A 22983-nucleotide genomic window follows, 5' to 3' on the forward strand; every position below is an offset into this window, starting at 1 on the left:
ACATTTCATATAGGATACAACAGGAGGTTCTAGGAATTATTACAAACCAAATTTACCCTAGCAGTTTTAAACTGTTAATATCACAGAAAATGCACAGATACACACATATGCACACACACAAAAAACCTTGAAGTCTGACCTTTCAAAATGTGAGACTACAATCACCTTCATTTTTTTATCCATTATCTTAGATACAACATAAAAAGAATTGCTTATACTCTGTGTCTGATTTCAATCTTCCCAGTCTCTTCTGAACCAGTTCTTTGAGGTTTCAACCCCTTAACTCCACTGAAACTGCTCTTGTGAAGGTCATCAGTGACTGACCACCAAGTGGTTACACTGAATGATCAATTCTCAGTCCTTACATTATGTGTTGGAAGGGCTGCCACTGACTCAGTCTTTGTCTAACATCCTGTCTCTGCTTGGCTGTCCTCTGCCATCCCTCTTTTCTCACCCGCTCCCTCTCAGACTCCACTGCTCTTTCTGCCTCTTCTCCCTGAGGGCTAAACACTGAATCTCTTCTCCTTTCTACATGTAATCACTACCTTGGTGATTTCAGTCTCCTGGTTTTAAATAATGTGTACATAAGGATGATTCCCATATTCATCAGGATAAGCTACATTAGTCTATGGTAAGAAATGCTCTGGGGCGCCTGGGTGGCTCAGTCGGTTAAGCGTCCGACTTCAGCCAGGTCACGATCTCGCGGTCCGTGGGTTCGAGCCCCGTGTCGGGCTCTGGGCTGATGGCTCAGAGCCTGGAGCCTGTTTCCGATTCTGTGTCTCCCTCTCTCTCTGCCCCTCCCCCGTTCACGCTCTGTCTCTCTCTGTCCCAAAAAAATAAATAAACGTTGAAAAAAAAAAAAAAGAAATGCCCCATGACTTAATACAACAAAGATTTCTCATTCATTTGATGTGTCTATCATGGAAAGACAGAGGTGTGGGATGGAAGGTTTGGGTGCCCATAACTCAGGGATCCGGGCCCTTGAGTGTCCATGTTGTAGCTGTACTACTTGGAACATATCCTCCTTGGTTGCTACATGGCGAAGACAAAAAAAGAGCTAGAGGCTCACTCGCTAGTATTTAATTTATTTAACTTCCATACACATCCCATAAAGCTGAACTAGTCAGATTGGTTGCCCAACAGTAAAGAAACTGGGCAGCAGAGTCTTTCATTTGCCCAGAAGCAGGGGAGGATTGCAGAGTAATAAGTACTTGTCATGTCTGCCACAACTCAATTTTTTTCTCCAGCCTCAACCTCAACTCTGAATTTCTGACTCATGTTTCCAACTGCCTATTTGACATTTCTACTTGGATATCTAACAAGTACTTCAAAATTACAATGTCCCAAACTGAGCTCCTGATACTTCTAACCCCAAATCTTCTCTTTGTACAATAAATGGCATCTCGATATTTTCAATTGCTCAGACCAATCAATTAAGGTAAGCCTGGCCTCTTCTCTTTTTCTTACAAGCCACATCTAATCTCTTAGCAAATTCTGTTGGCTATAGCTTCACGGCAGATCCAGAATTTAACCACTCCTCACTACTTTCCCTCCTAGCAGAATGATCCAAACCACCATTTCTATCTTGCCTAGATTATTGAAAAAGCTCCCAAATAGTCTCTCTGTATAATCACTGCTGTCCCTTCAGTGTGTTCTCAAGACAACAGAGGATTCTTCTGAGAAAACTCTGATGTTTTTCACTTCACTCAAGGAGGAAATCCAAATTATTTACAAGATCTATAAGGTCCTACACAGTCTGGCTACTACTGTTCCCCCAATATTAATTCCTACCAACCTCCCCTCTACTCAACACACACTGACCACTTTGCTCTTTTAAAAAAAAATGTGTTAGGTAGGCCCCATGTTAGGGTCTTTAAACATATTATTTTGTCTGCTTACTTTTCCAGGTATTTGCAGAGTTCCCTCCCTCAATTTTTTCAGGTCTTCATGAGAAGCATTTTCTGGTCACACTATTTGAAACTGAAATCCCACCCCTATCTTAATTAATCTGTCTAGCCCTTCATTATTTTTTATAGAACTTATTATAGCCTAGCATATTATATATTATACTATCTATTTTGGTTTTATCTATATAATCACTCACAGAATATAAACTCCAGACAGGGGACTTTCCGATTTCTGCTTAATGCTGCATCTCTGATGCTGAGAATTTTTTCATTAATTCATATTAAACACAAATAGATAATGAATCAGGAAAGATATGAAGGAGGAAATAGGTAATAATGGTTTCAGTGTGTTTGAATCATTCAGGCAGGGAAATGGAAATTACAGATAATGGTCATTAGGTGACTTAAAATACGTTTTTAAGGCAAAGTTATTATCTTAATTGTACATAAATCTAAAAAGGAATCTGTTGTCACCAGTAAGAGAAGCATTTGTTCCTATGGTCTTTACTCCCCTGTGCTCTTGACTTCACTTCCCAAAAACAATTTTCACATACAGTTCACTTTGCCATGTGACTTTTCAACACCTCTTAAAAGTACAGCTAGGTTATTCTCAGCCCAATCACTAGAATTCTAAAACTCCTTTGAGAGACTCATTCTAATTCAGATCACTGCAAGAAAAATACTTGATTTTCTTCAAGGTCCCTAAAACCTTGTCTACTATAACCTTCTTGATTTTATTTTTCCCTATTTAATTCTCATGCTAATCTGCTAACTGGTTGTTCAGAAATAGTGCAAACATTTATTAGGGCTATGGGGTCTGTGTTACAAATTTGTTTTTCTATACCTTTAGCAGTGACTTTTCCTTATACACATATTCTCCTGGGTACCTTTATTTATTTTTTTTTAAATTTTTAAATGTTTATTCATTTTTGAAAGAGAGAGAGGGAGAGAGAACAGGGAAGGCAGGGAGAGCGTGGGACACATAATCCGAAGCAGGCTCCAGGTTCTGAGATGTCAGCACAGACCCTGATGCAGGGCTTGAACCCACAAACCATGATCTCATGACCTAAGCCAAAGTCACATGCCTAACTGAATGAGCCACCCAGATGCCCCATTCCTGGGTATCTTTAAATCTTGGCCAATGAATTCATAATACAGTGTATGTGCAAAACAAAGAAACTTGTAAAGGGCAATACTGTACAATCATAGAATCAATTAGAGTTCAGTTATTTGGGTGTTTCAGTAAACACTTTACAAGATAGAAAGAGGTCATAAAGAATCACTGATGTCAATAAAATGTATCATTACTCCAGAAGGCATACTCCACTACGTGTATGACAGCAGGAATTTGAAATCCAATAATCAAGTCACGCAATTTTATTTTGAATGAGATAAACCCATCACTTAACCATCATTCAGAATGAGGTTTTATTTTTCAGACACAATATCAAACTGTACAGAACACAAAAGCCATTTGAAAAGGAGAAAGAGATTTAAAAAAAAAGTCCTGAAGTGACGTAGGGCGCCTTTGGAAACACACCATATTATCGAATTTTTAACAATTTTTTACTGTAGCATATGGAAATGTGATATGCCCTGAATTATAACAATACTTAAATCATGCATACAGGTGTTAACTCTAAGACATTAAAGTAGAAATTATAATTTGCTTTTACTAATCTCCAAAATAAGTAACATGCATTTTCCTCACTCGTTTTCATGTCCACCCAGGGAAAACTGAAATATGTTTATTTTAAAAGAAGCGCAAATGGGGGATATGTAACCTTTTTAAAACAAAACAAAACAAAGTACTTCACTTTTCTCTCTTTTCTTTGGTGAAGATATAACAGCTAGATCGATGAAGCCCCCCTCCGCTGAGTGAAATACTCACAGTTATTCGTTCATCTTTATCATCCAGCGGAGAGCCATCTTTCTTCCATGAAATGGTGGGTTCAGGATGGCCTCGTGGAGGCTGGCATTCCATCACTGCAGGCTCCCCCACTGCCACCATGACATCGGAAGGATTTTGTCTGAAGTCATCCCGGAGTACTGCAGGAACAAGATTAAATCATTATACCCAATGGTGACATACACAGTCCTTATCTCCGAACTTCAGCAAGGAGACATTTATTATAATAAACTATCAGTAATAGCCACCTCAATATATCTTGGAGAATCTATATTTACTTAGAGACATATGCAACTTAATAAAGATATCTGGCCTTAAGCTACACAACAGGGATAATGTGATATTTTCTATGGGCCAGTGGACAAGTGTATTTTGCTATTTCGTGCCCTCACAATAGCATTTGGCTTATCGTTAAGATGCATTTCTTCTCTGCCTACTGCTCACATTTTCTCTTCCATGTACTAATGAATATAACTGAATCCTCCTTTCACTTACATGACACATTGGGATGATGCTTTGTATTATTAAATGAATTACATACACATACAAAGCAAAATAAATAGACTTCCAAACACACATTCAATTGAGTCATTTTAAAGATATTTAATATTAGTATATAAAAGTGTATAAGCATTACAGGGGCACCTGGGTGGCTCAGTCGGTTAAGTATCCGACTTCGGCTCAGGTCATGATCTCACAGTCTGAGAGTTCAAGCCCCGCGTCGGGCTCTGGGCTGACGGCTCAGAACCTGGAGCCTGCTTCGGATTCTGTGTCTCCCTCTCTCTCTGCCCCTCCCCTGTTCATGCTCTGTCTCTCTCTGTCTCAAAAATAAATAAAAACATTAAAAATTTTTAAAAAGTTTATAAGCATTACAACTTAAATATGCTTATTATAAAAACTTTAGATATAATTGCAAAATGACTATGTTCAAAATACTGTGTTTTTCTGTTATCACTGAGCCAACCAAGTGTTAGAAGGACCCAGTGATAACAGCACCACTACCAACTTGCATCACTTTGTATCTTCTGTATTTTTTGTTTGTAGTTGTTTTTTGGTAAATATTATTTCACTGAGTCCTTAAACTTGCTCAGGATGAAAGGTATTATTAACCTCATTTATGCTATTGACCCTATATTTTATTTTATTTTTAACACTATATTTTAGAGGCAGAAACAGTTTATTACTAGCTCTCCACTGGATACTAATGTGATATTAACATACTACAAAACAGGCACTATTGTTCACTTTGTAACCATTAAAATAAAATGTGGAAAATAAACCAAATCTGTATTTCAAAAACAGTTCACACAGCAAAATTATCCTCTGTATCTTGTAAACACAAAGAAATCATGAATTCTTTGGAATGAGTTAGTCTTAAAACACAACTCCATCGTGTACTTGAACATAACCTCTCTTTCCACATTTACACAGCAGGCATGGAGATACATGCTTCAGTGCGAAGTCTAAAAATGTTATCTTTCTCCCACTCCATTTTCTCCCAGTGTGTAATAACATGTGAACAATTTTAGTAATTGTATTTAAGATGGTACTTAAAATGTTCATTGGTATGTTCAGTGCATAGATTCAAGTGATAAATGTTATTTATCTTTTGAAATCTGTTGAACTAAACATTTGGTACAACAACTTTATACTGGAACGAGTGTCTTTCCATTGCAGCGACATTTTAAAATGCTTTCACGGATGAAGTACCACACTGTAGAAAACTTATGCTCAGACTATCATTTCAAAAGTCACGCTTAAATTTTGGCTTCAAAACCTCAATCAAACTTACAGGCTTACGAAATGCTGTAGTTTTCTCTTGTAATTCTCTACTTTTCCTTCCTCTATACCAGCTAAGTATATGAACACAACTGGGTAAGCTTTAACATCCACTCAAACAAAAACGTTTTTTCATCTACATATTGAGACAACTTGGGACACAACATGACTATGTTAACACTTGGAAAATAAGACTTCAAAGAGGAGACTTTGTCCTCCTGTTAGGCAAGAATGGTAAAAGGAAAAAGAAAAGTGAATATAATTGTGTCACACTGTTGTGATTCTAATTTTAATACTGTACATTATTTATTAATAAAATACATAGACACAAAAGTAAATCTGGTTGAACTGAAAACTCCAGCTACTGTTACCACAAAGTAAACAACAGGGTTTGAAGACTTTCACTACTTATGAACTTATATTATGATTAGGTGTTAAAATGTACCACATTTAAATGTAAGGTTTATAGAAAAAGCAAATGAATTGACCTTAACAAATACTATGTGCCTTTACGGGATTACATTATTAATCTAAGATAACACCTCTGAAAAATTTTAGCACCCTTGAAACATGCAAAACGAAAATACTTTTCAAATAAAAATAAATAATTTGCACAATTTTTCTACTTGGTGAGCTTTTAAAACCAACTTAGTAACACTATATCTTATTTAAAAAATTGAGATCATATCTCAAACCAATGAATAATAAAATGTCTTTCAGAAATATCAAAGGTCTAAGATAAATCAAGTTTTTTTTTCATTTACTATGTTATTTGAGTTTTTACAGTATAGAATGAAAAGCTAACAAAATGTAATCCATTAAAGATTGTTGCTTAGATAATGCTCATGTAATTATTTTTGCAGCTGTAAAGCATAAAACTCTAGTATTGCCTATGGCTATACGCAGCCCTGCACAGTTATGAATTTAAGATTTTTTTTTCTCTATTCTATAAAAGCAACTTTCTTCCTTGCACTTGCCCTGAACATTTCCTTTTGGGAAAAAATTGTTTGTGTCACATTATAAAATGGTATTAACTTTTAGTTAAATTATCCAATTTTCTTAATTCACATGTATATTTAAGTAATTAAAAACTGAATTCAAATGATGGGCAACATTATGGCAGAAGAGCCAACGGTATCCATAAGTATTCTCAAATGCAATTCATTAGAAAAATCTCTCCTTCCCTAACATCACTATTAAACTGAATGCATATTTTGATAGTGTGAAGTAATATGAATAGTATGAAATTCTAAAGTCTGGAACTAACTTTTGAAAAGATTTAATATTGTTTTGAAAAAGAGCAAATAATATAGATACAACAGATATCCAAGTAGATATCACGTAAAATGTTATTTTTAATATTAAAAAAATTTTTAATCTTTTATTATTTATTTTTGAGAGACAGAGACAGAGTGTGAGCAGGGGAGGGGCACAAAGAGAGGGAGACCCAGAATCCGAAGCACACAGTCTGACATGGGGCTCAGACTCACAAGCGATAAGATCATGACCTGAGCCAAAGTCAGACACTTAACCAACTGAGCCACCCAGGCGACCCTAAAATGTTATTAAACAAACCACTGTTCATCCTAATCCTACATTTCTTCCACCTTTATGTAATTGTTTTATGTTCATTGGTTGGTACATAGAATTTGGTTCAACCACGTTTCAGTCTTTCTCTTTCTGTTAAATTAGAAAAAAAAAATTATAAGCCTCATTAAATGTTTGAATCTCCTAGAAGTTATTTGTCTAAAAAAATAGCTAAGATTTGTCCTTTAAAACAAAACAAAACATACAACCATTGGTCTTTCTGAAAAATTATATTCCAATTTTAATATAATTCTCAAAATAAGTAAACATGTTTTCGGAAAAGGATTCTAAAATTTAGTGCTGAATTTGCAATCTATTTGGGTAATGTTGAGGAAACAGGGAGCAACAGGAAAAAAATGTTAAGCAGAAACTGTTTGAAGTATTATGGAGACTCTTTTAGAACCCCGTGGGAAATTTTAGAACTTAATGAAATATAAAATTATAGAACAGGCACTGGTCTTTGACAACATTTAATCCTTTAAGGAGAGACGACTGTGTCGCAAGAAACTGTCACTAGCTTGTGTTATTTCTCAGGAAGAGACCAGGAGAAAACAGGGATGTCCCAACTTCCAATGCAGAGCTTTTTTCTTTTTTTTGAGCATGTCAATATTTTACTATTAAATGCAATTTACCTATCTAATCAACTGTATTTCCATCAAATCCACTCTGTCATTGCAGAAGGCTTGCCAGTGATTGTACATCAGTGTATTGCAGTCTCATGTCTACCCAATTTCAGTAAGATACACGTGCTCCTGAAATTAATTTTGCTCCCTAATCATGTTGTGAACACATGTGAACCACAATGCCTTCAGCTTCATGAGTCACAGAATCTTGGTGCCGTTGGGGGACTCAGAGATGGGTGATCCTAACCTTTTCTTTTAGAAATTAATCATCTAAGCCTCCTCAGAGGGAAGGGAAGCAAGTCACATAAGTAACAATTATAACATGAACAATACAATAATAATGCTAGCAATGGCCAACAATTAATGAACATTAGCTTTATAAGGAACCACACCAAGTATCCACTCACTGAGTCCTCACAAGGCTAGATAACATGAATTTATGCTTTCATTTTAAGAAGAAGAAATTTGTAAAGATTTAGTAGCAGTGCTAGAACACAGATCTTTCATCCACCAGGGACTCTTCTCTATCAACTTGCCTACCTATCTGGTCTTATCTGAACACAATGTTCACAATTCTAAATATACAAACATCATGATATAATTAATATTTCAGCCCCTTTCCATTGGAACAGGAGTTGAATGAGAAATTTCTCTTCTGACAGTCAGCTGGCTCTCTTTGACTATTTTATGCATTCTTATGTTTTTGGGTTTTTTTTTTCCAGATTTTTCCACGTTTGGAAGACATCACTTCAAACCTTCAGTGGGATGTTGAGATTAGAATTCATCATTGAGGTTAGTATGTTGTACTAATTCTTCTCAATAATTCTGCTTTTATTTCAACAAAATGACTTAAAAAAGCTGTACAACAGTAAGTGTTTTAATTAAATATGAACATTTTAATTAGAAGTAGGTATCTTGGGGAAAAAGAGAGGACAATAATACGCAGTTCTGGGATTTTTTTTTTCTACTTAAAAGACTTCTTAGTCAATTAAACCTTGCAGCAAATAGTAGTAAACTGTCAACTGGGAAAAGAAAATAATATATGAATAAAATCCTTTAAAATTAGGGTATAATAGAGGAATAAATAAAAGAGGACGATATTCTCAAAGACGTTTAGTAACAGCATGCCTGTTAAAACTGTCCACTTTAACTGCTTTCAAAATTACCTATCACCTACCTAATCTTTAATTTTGAGTAGAGATTATTCACTTCTATGATACTTCTAGTTGTCCATCTAAATGTCCACTTATATGCTGAAATTAATAAGTGATATCTAATGTCAATAATTTCAAAATAAGTATCATCCTTCCATTTAACAAATCCGTGCTGAACACATACTTTGTGCCTGGCACTTACATTATAACTTTGGTACTTTCTTTGCAATGAAGTTTATGTAAATACAGATTTCAGTCAAGAAATAACATTAATCTTCATATTGTCAAAAAATGGCAATATGATAGGGTTTTATTGCAAGTTATTTTGTATTAAGATATACAATACAAATCTTGGGGAGCTAGGTACAAAATACAAAATTGGGGAGCCAGATAAGTAAGTATATCATAAAGGTTTTTATAACCACTTACATTCCTACTTAGTAAGCTCACGGCATTATCCAAAAGAACACAGTGTCAGCTGGGGCACGAATGTGTTCATAATTCTTTAACGTCCTTATTTTATAATTTTTTTTAAAGTAAGCTTTACGCCAATGTGGGACTTGAACTCATGACCCAGAGACCGAGAAAGAGTTGCATGCTCTACTGACTAAGCCAGCCAGGTGCCCCCAAGCTCTTTAACATTTCTTAAAAGAATAATTCCAAACTTTTAAAAACAGTTCAGCAAAGATTAATTTACAGAAAGATATTGTAACCCATTGAAGAGGAGAATTAAAAAAAAAACACGTAAAATAATATTCCATGAGGTATTATCCATCTTATACTATCATCTTCTAAAGCTAAGGAGTTTGATTTTTAAGAGGAGGCAAGCAAACATCAATTCTGTACAAAGTTAGGATTTCACTATAACTGTTTTCCTAAAGGATACATATTTACTTTAAATGTTGGCACTGAATACTTCTATGAATACTCTTCAATAATTATGTCATCTTCTACTTGTGTTTTTTATAGCATGCAACTTTATTTTTAAAACTTAAATTATGCTTTGGTTAAGATCCTGGAAGAAAATATGCTGGTAAAAGCATTTATTTTCTTAACTACTGGAGCTTTTGAAGATTTCACAAACCTCTTATGCCGTACCCTAAGAAAGAGCACATATTTTAAAACAAATTATACATTCTGAAGAAGTTAAATAGTAGAGATGGATTTCAAACACCATTCAACTTTAACAATGGATACAGAATATTACAAACAGAAGAAGCTAGTAGTGGAATAAAATTAATGAGTAGTAGTTTGTTTATTTGCTTGTTCATAGAACACATGATGGAAGAATAAGCTTATGTAGACACAGTTGCATTCCTCTGTGTTCTGCTCGGCTTCAGGAATGGGGGCACCCAAAGCCAGGTCTTTTAATGATCAGAATTACTTTCAGGTTGCACCCAAGGTTAAGCCACATTCCCATTTTGCAGAGACATGGATACCATAATGACCCTGTCTATGAAAAGCTCTCATGGCCGTCTGCAATCCATACTTCATGGATTAATCACTTCACTTCAGGAATCAACAACAATACAAGATCTTCATTAGCATCCATTACTATGGCACTAAGTCAAGACAAAGGGAAGGCAAGTTTAGCATACTACACTTAAGTTAAAATCTGTAGTGTATTCTAGAGAAAGGTGTACATCAATGAAGATCAGCATTTAAATAGCTAACATTCAGCAGACTTGAATCTGGCGTATCACAAGAAAAAAAAAATGTACTGCCAAAGTAACTCAAGGTGCTAAAATCCTAGATTCTACCTTAAAGTAGCTCACTAGATGTTTGCATTGTATATACTTTAAATTCACCTATAAATTGAATTAATTTATTAATGAAGAAAATATAGCATTTATAAAGCAGCATCTTATATGGTATTACTTGTAGTTGTGTTTCTTTTAGTAGTCAAAAAAAACATAAAAGTCAGGAGTTTCACATCCTTCCACTGTGCTGTGATTTCAATAGGTATATTCCCAATGACTCCATTATTTCCATACAAAACAGAGTTTTACACTCTATCTTGTTAGTGTTATTATGAAGACTAATTATTTAGTGTTTGTACAGGACTTGCCATTTATATGGTGCATTACATTTGCAAAGAAGTATTACTGTTAGTCACTCTGTAAGGAATTGCCAAATTTCTCAGCTGCCAGTACAAATGGAAAGGAGGACAAAGAATGCCATTGATTAGGACTTCTAAGTGCCACAGCAAAAGTCACACTCAGGAGTAGCTTGGCAGGGTTAAAAAAACACAGACAGAATGAGGCTATCTGAGCCATGGGACCCTGATTGGGGCAAGACAGGCATGGGTTCCTTCTTTTATGAAATCCAATTTTGTATTTAGCGCCCTGCACTGAGAGAGTCCTTGATCAAAGGAATATACTCATATATTTATTGTCTGGCTCTTTGTATTCAAATGTCAGCTCTAGAAGAACTGGGAATTGTCTTTATCACTCTGTGTATCCGGTGCACAGAACAATGCCTAAGACATGGTAGGAATTCTGTAAATGTTTCCGATATTCCTTCTGTGAGCTAGATACTATGTATGAAACGGTACTAAAATTGGCATGAGTCCCACACCAACAGTGCTCCAGGTATTGGGGAATAAACAGGCAATATTCAAATAAACACAAACATACAACTATAGTTGTAATACATGCCTTGAAGGAACAGGATTGAATGCCGTGTGAGAAACTAATGAGGGACATAATTTAGACAGCAGGTGAGGGAACACTGAGGAAGTAACAGTTACGCTGAAGCCCAAAAAAACAAGTAAAATGTATCCTAGGGAAGTGCATAGCAGGCAGAAATAACGCAGGTTGAAGAAAAAAATTCGGTACAATCAACAAATGAGAAAAGACTCAGACCCTGTGTTGTGGGCCAGGTTAGCAGCTATGCAACAACCTGAGGTTGGCAGGGGAGGTAGCGGTCAGTTTTCCTGTCCACAACAGCCGTGATAAAAGGGTCAGCTTTTATTTTAATTCCCATGGAAGCACTTCAGTGGCTTTTAAGCAGAGCTGTTGCATGAGGGAATTATCATATTTAAATATTCATTATAGCTACCCTGTGAATGAAATGGAGAGGAAAATAAGAATGGAACTGGAAAGACCAATTAGAAGGCTATTGCAGTAATTAAGGGAAAAATGATGGATTTATACTATTATGATGACACTGGATTTGGTGCAAAGGGGAGAACAGAAGTGTATATTGGAGGTAAAAATCAAAATGACCTCTTGAGTAGCTGAAGTTGACAGAAATAAAGATGTCAACAATGATACCCAGGTTTCTGATCTGAGTAACTGGACATGCCACTTTTTTTATTTTATAATTTTTAAAATATTTTCTGTTTTTTTAACGTTTATTTATTTTTGAGACAGAGACAGAGCATGAACGGGGGAGGGGCAGAGAGAGAGGGAGACACAGAATTTGAAGCAGGCTCCAGGCTCTGAGCCATCAAGCCCAGAGCCCGACGCAGGGCTCGAACTCACTGACTGCGAGATCGTGACCTGAGTTGAAGTCGGACGCCTAACCGACTGAGCCACCCAGGCGCCCCAAGTATTTTCTTTTTTAAATTAATCTCTACACAACTCCAACATGGGGCTCAAACCCACAACCCCAAGATCAAGAGAGGCACACTCCACTGATTGAGCTAAGCCGTTACCTCTGAACATGCCATTTTTAAGGTATAAGAGGATAAATAGAAATATACAAATAAATCTTTCATTGAGAAGGAATAGGAAAATTTTGTGTGTGTGTAATAATTTGAGACTATAGGAATAATATGAAAACTATTTTATGGATTAAAAAATATGGTTTTGGGGCGCCTGGGTGGCTCAGTGGCTAAAGTGTCCACCTTTGGCTCAGGTCATGATCTCACAGGTTCATGAGTTCAAGCTCTGCATCTGGCTCTGTGCTGACAGTGCAGAGCCTCCTTGGGATTGTCTCTCTCTGTCTCCCCCTCTGCCTCTAAACAAACAAACAAACAAACTTAAAAAATAATTATAGTTTCAAATTCTGTATTTAACACAGGACTGATTTTTACCTGTTCAGACCTCTGTACTACTATATTCCAAATCTGAACTGCTAACTGATAATATCCTTTGATCAATTAATCTATATTATAACTTTTAGGATGACAAATTTTAAGTTAGTTTGATGCATATTATATTATTTTAACTGAAATACTAAACAAAACTAATACATTTTGGTTATATAGACATATAGAAACAAATTTATATATGCATATATATGTGTGATATATATGACCATTAATAACTGGTGTTTCACGATGATATCCACACTTGGCAGCAAATTGTAGTAAAAACTCATTCGGTTATTTTGTTCGGGGAATAAAACACCTCAAAACATTATAGGGTACTTCTCAGGACTGCCATAAACTAAGCTCAAATTACTATTTAAGTATAAGAGAATCAATAGCATATTAAATGTTAATTGCATAATTAAAATAATAAGACAGTTCACATTTGTCAGAAGTTTACACAATCTTCAAAGCATAATAAAGTTCTTTGGGGAAATGCTGAGTCATCAAACTCTTAAGCATTTGTGATTCACTCATTTATCCATTCAAAAAATTACAAGGCACTATGTTTGGAGGGGGTGACTAACCGATAAACAAGACATAGTTGATCTCTGCTTTCAGAGCACTTATTTCAGGGTTTTTCCTCTCTCTTTTTTTCCTTTCATCACAGAATGCTTTGTTCGACTGAAACTTTAGACAAAAATTTAATATGCAAAACAGATAAAGGGGGTATGGTTTCACTTCCCCATCTGGGGCTGTTCTGCAGAAGAATTCAGGCCTAATGTTAAAATGACAGATGAGTGACTGGATACATTTCCCTAGCTCCTGTACTGATACTGTATGCAGCTAGTAGGTGACAAACATAGGACTTGGACCTGGATTCACTTGGATACCAGAGCCTGAGTTTTTAGCGCTAAACTTGACCAGGCTTCTAAGAGAGGCATATTCAGACCTCAATCTGTCTTCTTGGTGGTTGATCAGAGAACTCCACTTTGGTGCTATGTCAAAGCATATCCAGCTTTCCCTGTCACACTGAAGTGAAATGTGGAGGAGGTTTTTCATTCCTTGCATTTAAAAAATGCCTTAAAATAGGCCTATATTACTATCGTTTATATAATCACAACTTCATATAACTCCTCCATTTCCACCTCACCTCCAATTACAAATGAAGACCCAAAGTCAAGAGCTAAAAGGACTCAAGTTGCACAGTGAGTTACTGGACATAGTAGGACCAAAACCATGAAACAACTATTTTCATACAAACACATTTTGTTGACGTGCCTGAGAAAAACTGGAATGTTTCCTAATTAAAATATTTCCTGGGAAACAAAGGTGATTGTAAACAAACAAACAAAAAACCAGATGTTCTTTACCCTCTCAAGGCCAAGATGCCAGCAGCTAAACAGGAGAAGGGCTAAAAAGGAGTTTTCACATTTTATGGAAAGTCTAATCCTTAACAGTCTCAAGGGAGAAAAATCCTCACAGTTTAAAATGATCTCGTTAAAACCTCCCTAGTAATTGGGAAGAGCTGGACAAAATAGCTATTGGATAAAACACACACACACACACACACACACACACACACACACACATTCTCACTAATGTATCTTTGTGCAGCATAATTAAGATTGTCAATTATAAATAACATCTCGCCCCCACCCCCAACTGCAAGGAATAGTAATAGGAAAAAAAAGCAGTCTAAATAGCATATACAGAGACACATCAACTGAACAAAAAGGGTCTTTAATTGGTGACAATCTGCCCTAAGTCACTGTGACTATTTCCCAACATAATAACTTTCATATCTGTTAATTCCTTGTATCTTCCCCGATCACAGGCTGTCTGGGGCTTCAGAATAATAATGCCAAGTATCTAACAAAGCTTTCAATCTCCAAGGAACATAACAAATATGCAATCGTGTAGCTGTGTGAGCTGCCTTTGCTAACAAACTATTATAGCCCTTGGGAGAGTTCACTCAGCCTTCAGCTCCTTGGCAGACAAAGTTGAAGACCTCCTTTTGTTGATAACTGGAGTCATGCTAACAAACCCTGACTTCAGGTTGCTAGACATTCAATTAGTAGAAAAGCAAATCATTTTATAACTTCTATTAAGGATGCCACCTTTACCAGTTACACTCAGGGTTTTATGAAATATAAACTTTATGCTCCTTCAGGAAGTATTAGAAGCGAGAAAGAAATTGAACACAATAAAAAACAGCTCAATAAAAATAATGCTTTATCAAAATAAAATCCTTAATTATGAATCATTGCTAAATGTGTGTGTGGTCCTATTTTTATATCAGATATCAGAAATGGAAACTGTTTACAATGGAAGTTGATTCTGTACTACAAAAGGTACATGTCCCATGGCTCTTCACCTGAACACAATGTAAATCTCAGGTGAGTTTACTGTATGCAAAACACCTGTAATCACCAGCCAAGAGGCTAAGCCAAGTCCTGGAGAGCTACGGAGGTAATGAGCTCGTGAAGCGATAAGAAACTCCGGCCAAAGATTCCTCCCAAAGGTTTTAGTTCAGAGCAGCCAAACATTGCTTTGTAATTCCTTTTTTAAGATCATAACTCTTAGATATTAAGAAACGTTTCACATGCTGTCGGCTTACTGCACCTGAGAAGGCCTAATTCATTGGTCCTCACAAACCCTTTTACTGGTGTCCCTTCCAATAATTTGAAAGACAATGTACTCTTCTCATACTTAAAAACTGATATTTAAAAATTTAAATGGCTGCAGTATTTAAAATTTCTGGCATAACATAAACATTAAATAAAAAAAAATACTGTTCTTGCCTCTTCTCAGGACATCTGGTCAACCATAAAGACTGCCAGGAGTTGATGCTCACTGTGGTCCGTTGAAATGTACGTATACAGAATATTGAATATATCTACATATTTACATATGCATATACATATTCATATGCTTTTGTGAGTTGTAAATTTTACATTATTCGTTTTTAAATCTCTTTGGATTTGCATCTCCATTCTAATTCCTCCCCGATTTTATCCCCATTCAACATGCTTTTATGCTTGAAAGACTTATTGCTTCTGCCTACTGATCAACCTATCACTATTCTCAGCTTTGAAATAAGGCACTGTGGAACTATTCTTGTGTTTGCTGCCAGGGAGCTTTCTACACCTCTGCAGGTGCACCACAGAAAGACTCTGGATGCCTGAACAGCATGTTTTTGTTTATAAAGTGCAAGAAGGGCAATTACGAAAGGCAAGGAGGGAAAGGGGAATTTCCACAGCAAAGGCACTCTCAGGCATATCAGTTCTAAGAATGCTGGCGTGAGAGAGTGAGAATCCATAAGATGCAAAACCATACCATCAATACACTTTTGAAATATGTAGGTATTCTGGTTTGAAGACCTCAATAAAGCCCCCACTGCCCCTTAGTCTAGTCATCAACTTTGAAGAAGTTAGCAACTCATCAATATTACAATTGGAGCCACTACGTATAGGCCCAGCATGTATAGATGCTCCTTCATGAACATGAAGTAACTACTCTGAGGAAAATTTTGGTTAAATTTCATAAATTTGAGCTGATGCTTCTTGTGTTTCCTATTTCTGATTATAAAATTTAAAGCAAAACAAGATAAATGTAATTATTAACTTCAGTGACTTGAGTAAATTATCTAAGGCTTCAGATCAAAGTATAATCTTAACTGATCAGCAGTCAAAACGGAATCCAATGAACACAAACTCAATCTAATGGGTAAAGAGGGCCAGATGCTTTCTCTGGAAATTTTACAAAAGACCTCTGCTTATAATGAGGAACCAATTGTTCCTGGGACCAGGTTAGCTGCCTGGTCTTTGAAAATATCCTAAACCAACTTAAAGAACCATAAAGACATTAGTAACTTTAAGGAACTTAAGTAGGAAGAATCCTCTGAGTTCCTCTGCAATGCTGACAAGTTTTGGATTACTGTTCTTTAACATACCCCAGTTGGAACAGCAACATTTCTTGTAAATTAAACAAATGTACAAGGTTTTGTTTTTCTACAAAGGAGCAGCTGTTACTTCTGCTTTTTTCACTATTTTTACATTTTTTTTCTTTTCTTTTCTTCTTAGAGTTTATTTTTATTTCTGAGAGAGAAAGAGAGAACGAGAGAGAGAGAGAGAGAGAGAGAGAGAGAGAGAGCATGTAAATGAGGGAGGGGCAGGGAGAGAGGGATATGGAGAATCGGAAGCAGGCTTCATACTGCCAGTGCAGAGTGGCATGCACGGCTCGAACCCACGAACCATGGGATCATGACCTGAGCCGAAATCAAGAGTTGGACGCTGTACTGACTGAGCTACCCAAGCACCCCAAATCCTTTTATTTTCTAAGTGCTAAATTTATTACTTTGTTATTGTATTGAACGAAGTAGTTTATAAAATCAATAAATTAAAGCCAATAAAATCTCTGATTATCATGCAACTTTTGTATATATTTTAAATATATTCATAAACCTGTTTTCTAAATATTTGTTAGGCGCTTTGACATATACGGGTTCCCTCTCAACATCAAAACTTCTTTAAGAGCTGCAATACAAATTAAACAAAGAATGACAACTTCAGCTAGCAATTTTTAATTCTGTATACCTTCTCAGCTATTAGGACATAGAGAATTATTCATGGTGTATAACCTTACAACTTGCAATTAGTGATAATTCATTTTGACCAAAGGAGGCATACTCAGTGACATTATAATTTAAAATGATCATTAAAGTTTGATTTCTAAAATCAATATTATAACTTCCTATGGACAAAAATAAATATTTTTTTTACATTATAAAGTTCAAGATTTTTAGAGTAAGCTTGATGCTAAGTTACTCTGATGTTTCTATTCTTAATTGTATTTATTCAATCTCGAAGGGCCCAATTTCATTAACTCTCATTACTGAAATTCACATTTGTTATCAAAATGGGAATATTTACTTTATAAATAATAATGCAAGAATACATTTTACTGCTAAAGAAATCATAAAACATTTTTCCTAGGTCTAAATATGCTTTCTTAACTCTTTTCACAGATATCTTTAGGAAAGTAAATAATGGACCCACTTTAAATGCATGATTATGTTTAATTGACAATGACCTATGATTTAGTAGAAATGGAGTCCTAAACTTACAGGCATCATGGAGCAATCCCAAGGTCTTAATGAGCAAAATAATGAGTCATATCAAGGATTATATATTGTTTTTTTTTAAGGCATGACAAAACATCAAATGCCCCTTTGACCTAAATACTAAAATTCAGGAAATAATGAAATTAAAAACACATTGTTGCTCTTACTCAGAATCATATTTCTATTTGCTATTTTGTTTTTGTTTAACCATTTTAAGTTCATTGTTTCAAAAGAGAAGTTTATGTAAACATATAATAATCTGAGATACAGATCACTTAATGTAAAGATGTCACTAAACAAATGATGTGGCAGCATTTCTTAATCACACATTTCTCAAATTATTTTTTTTCTTTTGTCTTCTTAAGGTCAGAGCTAGAGAAAAATTTTTGCTTGTATCATGCATAACAATTTCCTCTTTAACTTCCAAAAACATAAAAGGTTTTCATATGAGGAAAAATCAACTATGTTTAATTTTTCTAATTGAAAGTAGACCATTTCAAGGATTACTAACTTTACTGTCTTTAGTAATCAATTTATGCTGTTTAAACACTTAAGTAACAAAAATAATACCATTTCTCTTTGCTTAGAAACAAAAGAATCAAAGGAAAGGCATTGAAAGCTTCATGACCAGAAAAGGAAAAACCACAACCAGTAATTATGCAATGTTCTAAGATTTGAGGGGATCACAGACATGCTGAAAAAGTAATTAAATATCGAAGAGAATATGAAATAAGCACCATACTACATGATAAGTGACACAAGAGACATGCATTTTACTCCCAAGCAGTATAAATAATTGACAGCTCCTACAATCATAATTAATTGATCTAAGTAATCCTTGAAAGAAACATATTACCACATTCCTAACAAAGATAAGAGCCGGCAATAAGATTGGCAATTAAAATAGCCTAGATGGCATTGTATGGTCATATAAATTCAAGGTTGGTAGCAAAACAACAAAAATAAAGACAGAAGAAAACCAAATTAATAAATACATTTCTAGTAGATTTGTTTTGGAACCCGAGTGGCTAGACAATGCACTGGAAGCATTTATAGCAAATAGCATAAGGCTTTCTGTACTCTGGAACAGCTCTTAATATTTTAATTCATGAACCCGGTCTCTAATTTAAGTAATTTAAAATATGTGATTCTTTATCATTTTTACCATCAAAAAAAAAATCCATACCTTAAGCTTCCAAATTATAATCAAAATTTAAACATAGTTTGAAGTAACTGTAACTTTTATTTCTGTTTTAAGCAATCTCTATGCCCAACATAGGGTTTGAACTTATAACCCCGAAATCAAGTGCTGCATATTCTACTGACTGAGCCAGCCAGGCATCCCCAAGGAACTGTAACTTTCAGCTAACCAAGTTCACATACCTTCATCATGATGAGATAACACACGCCCTCAAACAGATGTTACGAAATCACACTATTTTCTCTTCATCCACTAACATCAATGATCTTTGGCCTTTTTATGTATTCATATTTATTTTATTTCAGTAAACAAACATTTGGCTTCCTACTATGTGGGACTCTTTTAAAGATTAAGTCCCCGGGGCGCCTGGGTGGCGCAGTCCGTTAAGCGTCCGACTTCAGCCAGGTCACGATCTCGCGGTCCGTGAGTTTGAGCCCCGCGTCAGGCTCTGGGCTGATGGCTCAGAGCCTGGAGCCTGTTTCCGATTCTGTGTCTCCCTCTCTCTCTGCCCCTCCCCCGTTCATGCTCTGTCTCTCTCTGTCCCAAAAATAAATAAACGTTGAAAAAAAAATTAAAAAAAAAAAAAAGATTAAGTCTCCATCTATGATTCTGCCAATGGTGAAACCACCTATAAGACTTTACTCTCCCGGGGTGGCTCAGTTAGTAAGCATCTAACTAAGGTTCCGACTAAGTATCTGACTCTTCATCTCAGCTCAGGTCTTGATATCAGGGTTGTGAGTTCAAACTCTGTGTTGAGCTCCACACTGAACATGCTGGACATGCTGGATGTGAAGCCTAGTTAAATCAAACAAACAACAAACAAACAAACAAACAAAACTCTTTACTCTCCTGGAATCCTCAGCCTACCTTCCCCCCACCCCCCCACCCCCACATCCTCTTCAGCCTCTGCATTTCCCCCTTCAGCCCATTTTCCACTCCTTCCTTAGACCTTATAGGCTGGAACTCTGTACTTAAAGGAATTTAAAACCCACATTGACAGTATGAGCGGTGTAATCAGGTAAGGCTAGAATGTGAACTAAAAGGTGTTTTTTGTTGTTGTTGTTGGAACTTTAAACAAGATCACTTTTATCCCCCCCACACCCCACCTCCTAGTAATCATCATTTTAGTCTCTATTTTTTAGGAAGGTGACTCCTTCCATTGCCACGTAAGTGATAACATACAGTATTTGTCTTTGTCTTCTGACTTGTCTCACTTAGCATGAGGCACCCGAACTCTGTCCATATTGTCACAAATGGATATGGATTTTCAAAAGACAACTGTGCTTCATCTTAAAAGTAAAGGAAAAATTTTAATAGATTCTCAGTTTATTTTTTTATGTTTTTATTTTTAAATAGATTCTCGGTTTAATTCAGCAAGAAAGATTTAGTCATATGTTCTAAAGTTTTATATTTTGGAGGCATGAAAGAGAGAAAAGACAGGCAGCTCAATGTAAATTCCATGATCTTATTTTATATGTTTATTATTTTGAATAATAGCATGATTCAGTTAAAAGGAACTTAAAGATCTTTGTAGTCCAAGTCTCCTTCATTTTAAAGATGGGAAATCTTAGTTCATCAAAGATAAATACTTTGTTTAATGCTGTAATAACCCAAATAGGTTAAGAAAGTCCATTGATTTCCAATTAGATTATCGTTATCTACTGACAACTACAAAAGAATCCAAAGATAACAAAAAGCTTTCAATTATTCCTTTTTTAAAATTTGAAATGGAGGTGAGAGTATTTCTAAGCAGCTCTAACTAGGGCTTTCATGGAAAGTCCTTGGAAACGACAAGATTGACTCAAGGTGGTTCACTGGGGAGAGGTTGCTCATTTTATAGTTAGCCCCAGAGGTCAGCCCCAGAAACCCAACACTTAGAAGATAATTACAGTAATATATTAAATCATAGCACTGTATTAAGCATTAACCATGTGAGGAAATTAACTAAACCCACTCCTGTAACAACCGTTTAAATCTGATACTATACCTGTTAGTTTACTTTCAGTTTTAAAACCCTTTCAAGCTTAGGAATTACATTCTCAGGCTCATGAATTTAGGTTGAAGACAATGTCATCGTAATCTCTACCTGTCACAGAGACATAAGCCCTCTACTTATGAAATAAATGGTTCATTCTGTCATCATGACAGCTTTAAAAAGTGACAGCTCTCTTATGACTGCATACTAACTTTAATAGGAAAACGTACAAAAAATAACTTGATGGTTTGGGTGAATATTTTTTTTAAGTCAACGACTTAATATAGCAGAAAAGTATAGTTGTAATTTGATCTGGATCTTAACACTGCATCAGTGAATCAATGTATGTTTCTGATTATTTTTTCAATTGTGAATATTGGACCTGTGGTTTTATGGTTTAGTTAGCTAGACAGAGATAGAGATAGAGATACTTAATTAAGGTACTGCATGGTTAAAAAAAGAGCACTTCACCATTAATTTCCAAAATTTCAAAATTTTCTTTAAAGTTTGTATATGTAAATCATTGTAGGATATTATTGTTGCCAAGTCTTAAAGGGAAGGCAAATGACTCATATGGCAGTGGGTCCAATCTAAAATTTTGATTAAGTGTGGAAGACAGGACTAACCTTAAAACGTTAGCTTATTTGCAAATCAAACTTCATGGGAGGACTAAAGTGATAACTAAAAAAAACATTCTTTAATTTAGATTATTAAATTTGCTATGAAAATAATTTACATTTGCTGAGAAAATACTTATAAGTCAACATGTGTAATAATCTCTATTATTTTACTAACAAAGTTAAAAAGCTGCTTTTTCAAAATAATCGTTTTAGAAGGGAAAGCACAGGAGGAAAAGTGTCATAAATAGTTCTCACCAAAGGAAAGAGAAAATAAAGTATATTTTCAGATTGTTATGGTAAGCATTAATATCTACCACAGGATCACACTGGTAAGGTGCTTATTGGAAATGTTCTGTAGTGTAAGATAAATATATGAGCAAGCCAAGGAGATACAGTCTCATTTTATCATGTATTTTAATAGAGGGCAACACTAGTTAAACAGATGGCATTCAGGATTTCTCAATGAATTCAGCATCTGTGTGTACATGTTGCATAAATGCCAATTAAAATGTGTCCGAGTAAATTTACATCCCTTGCTGATAGAAAGCAAGCCAATCTTGCTGGCTCAGGATCAAGGTTAAACTTAATCATCTGCTGAACTTGCAGCAAGTTGCTCTCAAATTGTACAGAAATTCCCAGTGAAATAATAAAAACAGAACTCCTATTGATTTGTATTTATTTACATTCATAACTCATTTCTAAAGCCTTGGGCTAGAGCTCAAAGGGAAAAAAAGTTACTATTTGTATGACTTGGCCAACTACACTTTTAACCACATTTCCAACAAATGCCTCTTTGATTAAAATGCCTGCCTGAATAAATTTTCTTAACCTCCTCCTTGCAACTTCCTAGTTAAGATAATTTTGTTTAGAAATTATCCCTTCAAAATGATCTTGAACAAAGGAAAAAAGGCATGTAGCAAGCAGTCAGCCTATATTTAAATAGGAAAGATCAGTCTGTGCTTCAAGAGTGGCAGGCAGCCATGAAGTTATTTGAAATAATAATATAAAATTGGCCTCCCTTGACATCTTTTTGATACAGTTTTCTCCTCCCTCACCCCCAGTTCATA

The 22983-nt window shown here is 35.4% G+C and overlaps 1 protein-coding gene across 10 annotated transcripts in view; it reads right to left on the reverse strand.

Moving 5' to 3' along the window:
* ROBO1 (roundabout guidance receptor 1) overlaps positions 1–22983 on the reverse strand; it is a 1138975-nt gene that overhangs the window by 137692 nt on the left and 978300 nt on the right. For all 10 annotated transcript variants that reach the window (XM_045501664.1, XM_045501662.1, XM_045501663.1 and 7 more), the window contains one exon: positions 3799–3956. In XM_045501664.1, coding sequence (XP_045357620.1) covers positions 3799–3956 — 158 coding nt within the window. The remainder of the gene's footprint in view (positions 1–3798; positions 3957–22983) is intronic.

The sequence above is a fragment of the Leopardus geoffroyi genome, chromosome C2 (genome assembly GCF_018350155.1).
Source record: "Leopardus geoffroyi isolate Oge1 chromosome C2, O.geoffroyi_Oge1_pat1.0, whole genome shotgun sequence".
Taxonomy (NCBI): Eukaryota; Metazoa; Chordata; class Mammalia; order Carnivora; family Felidae; genus Leopardus; species Leopardus geoffroyi.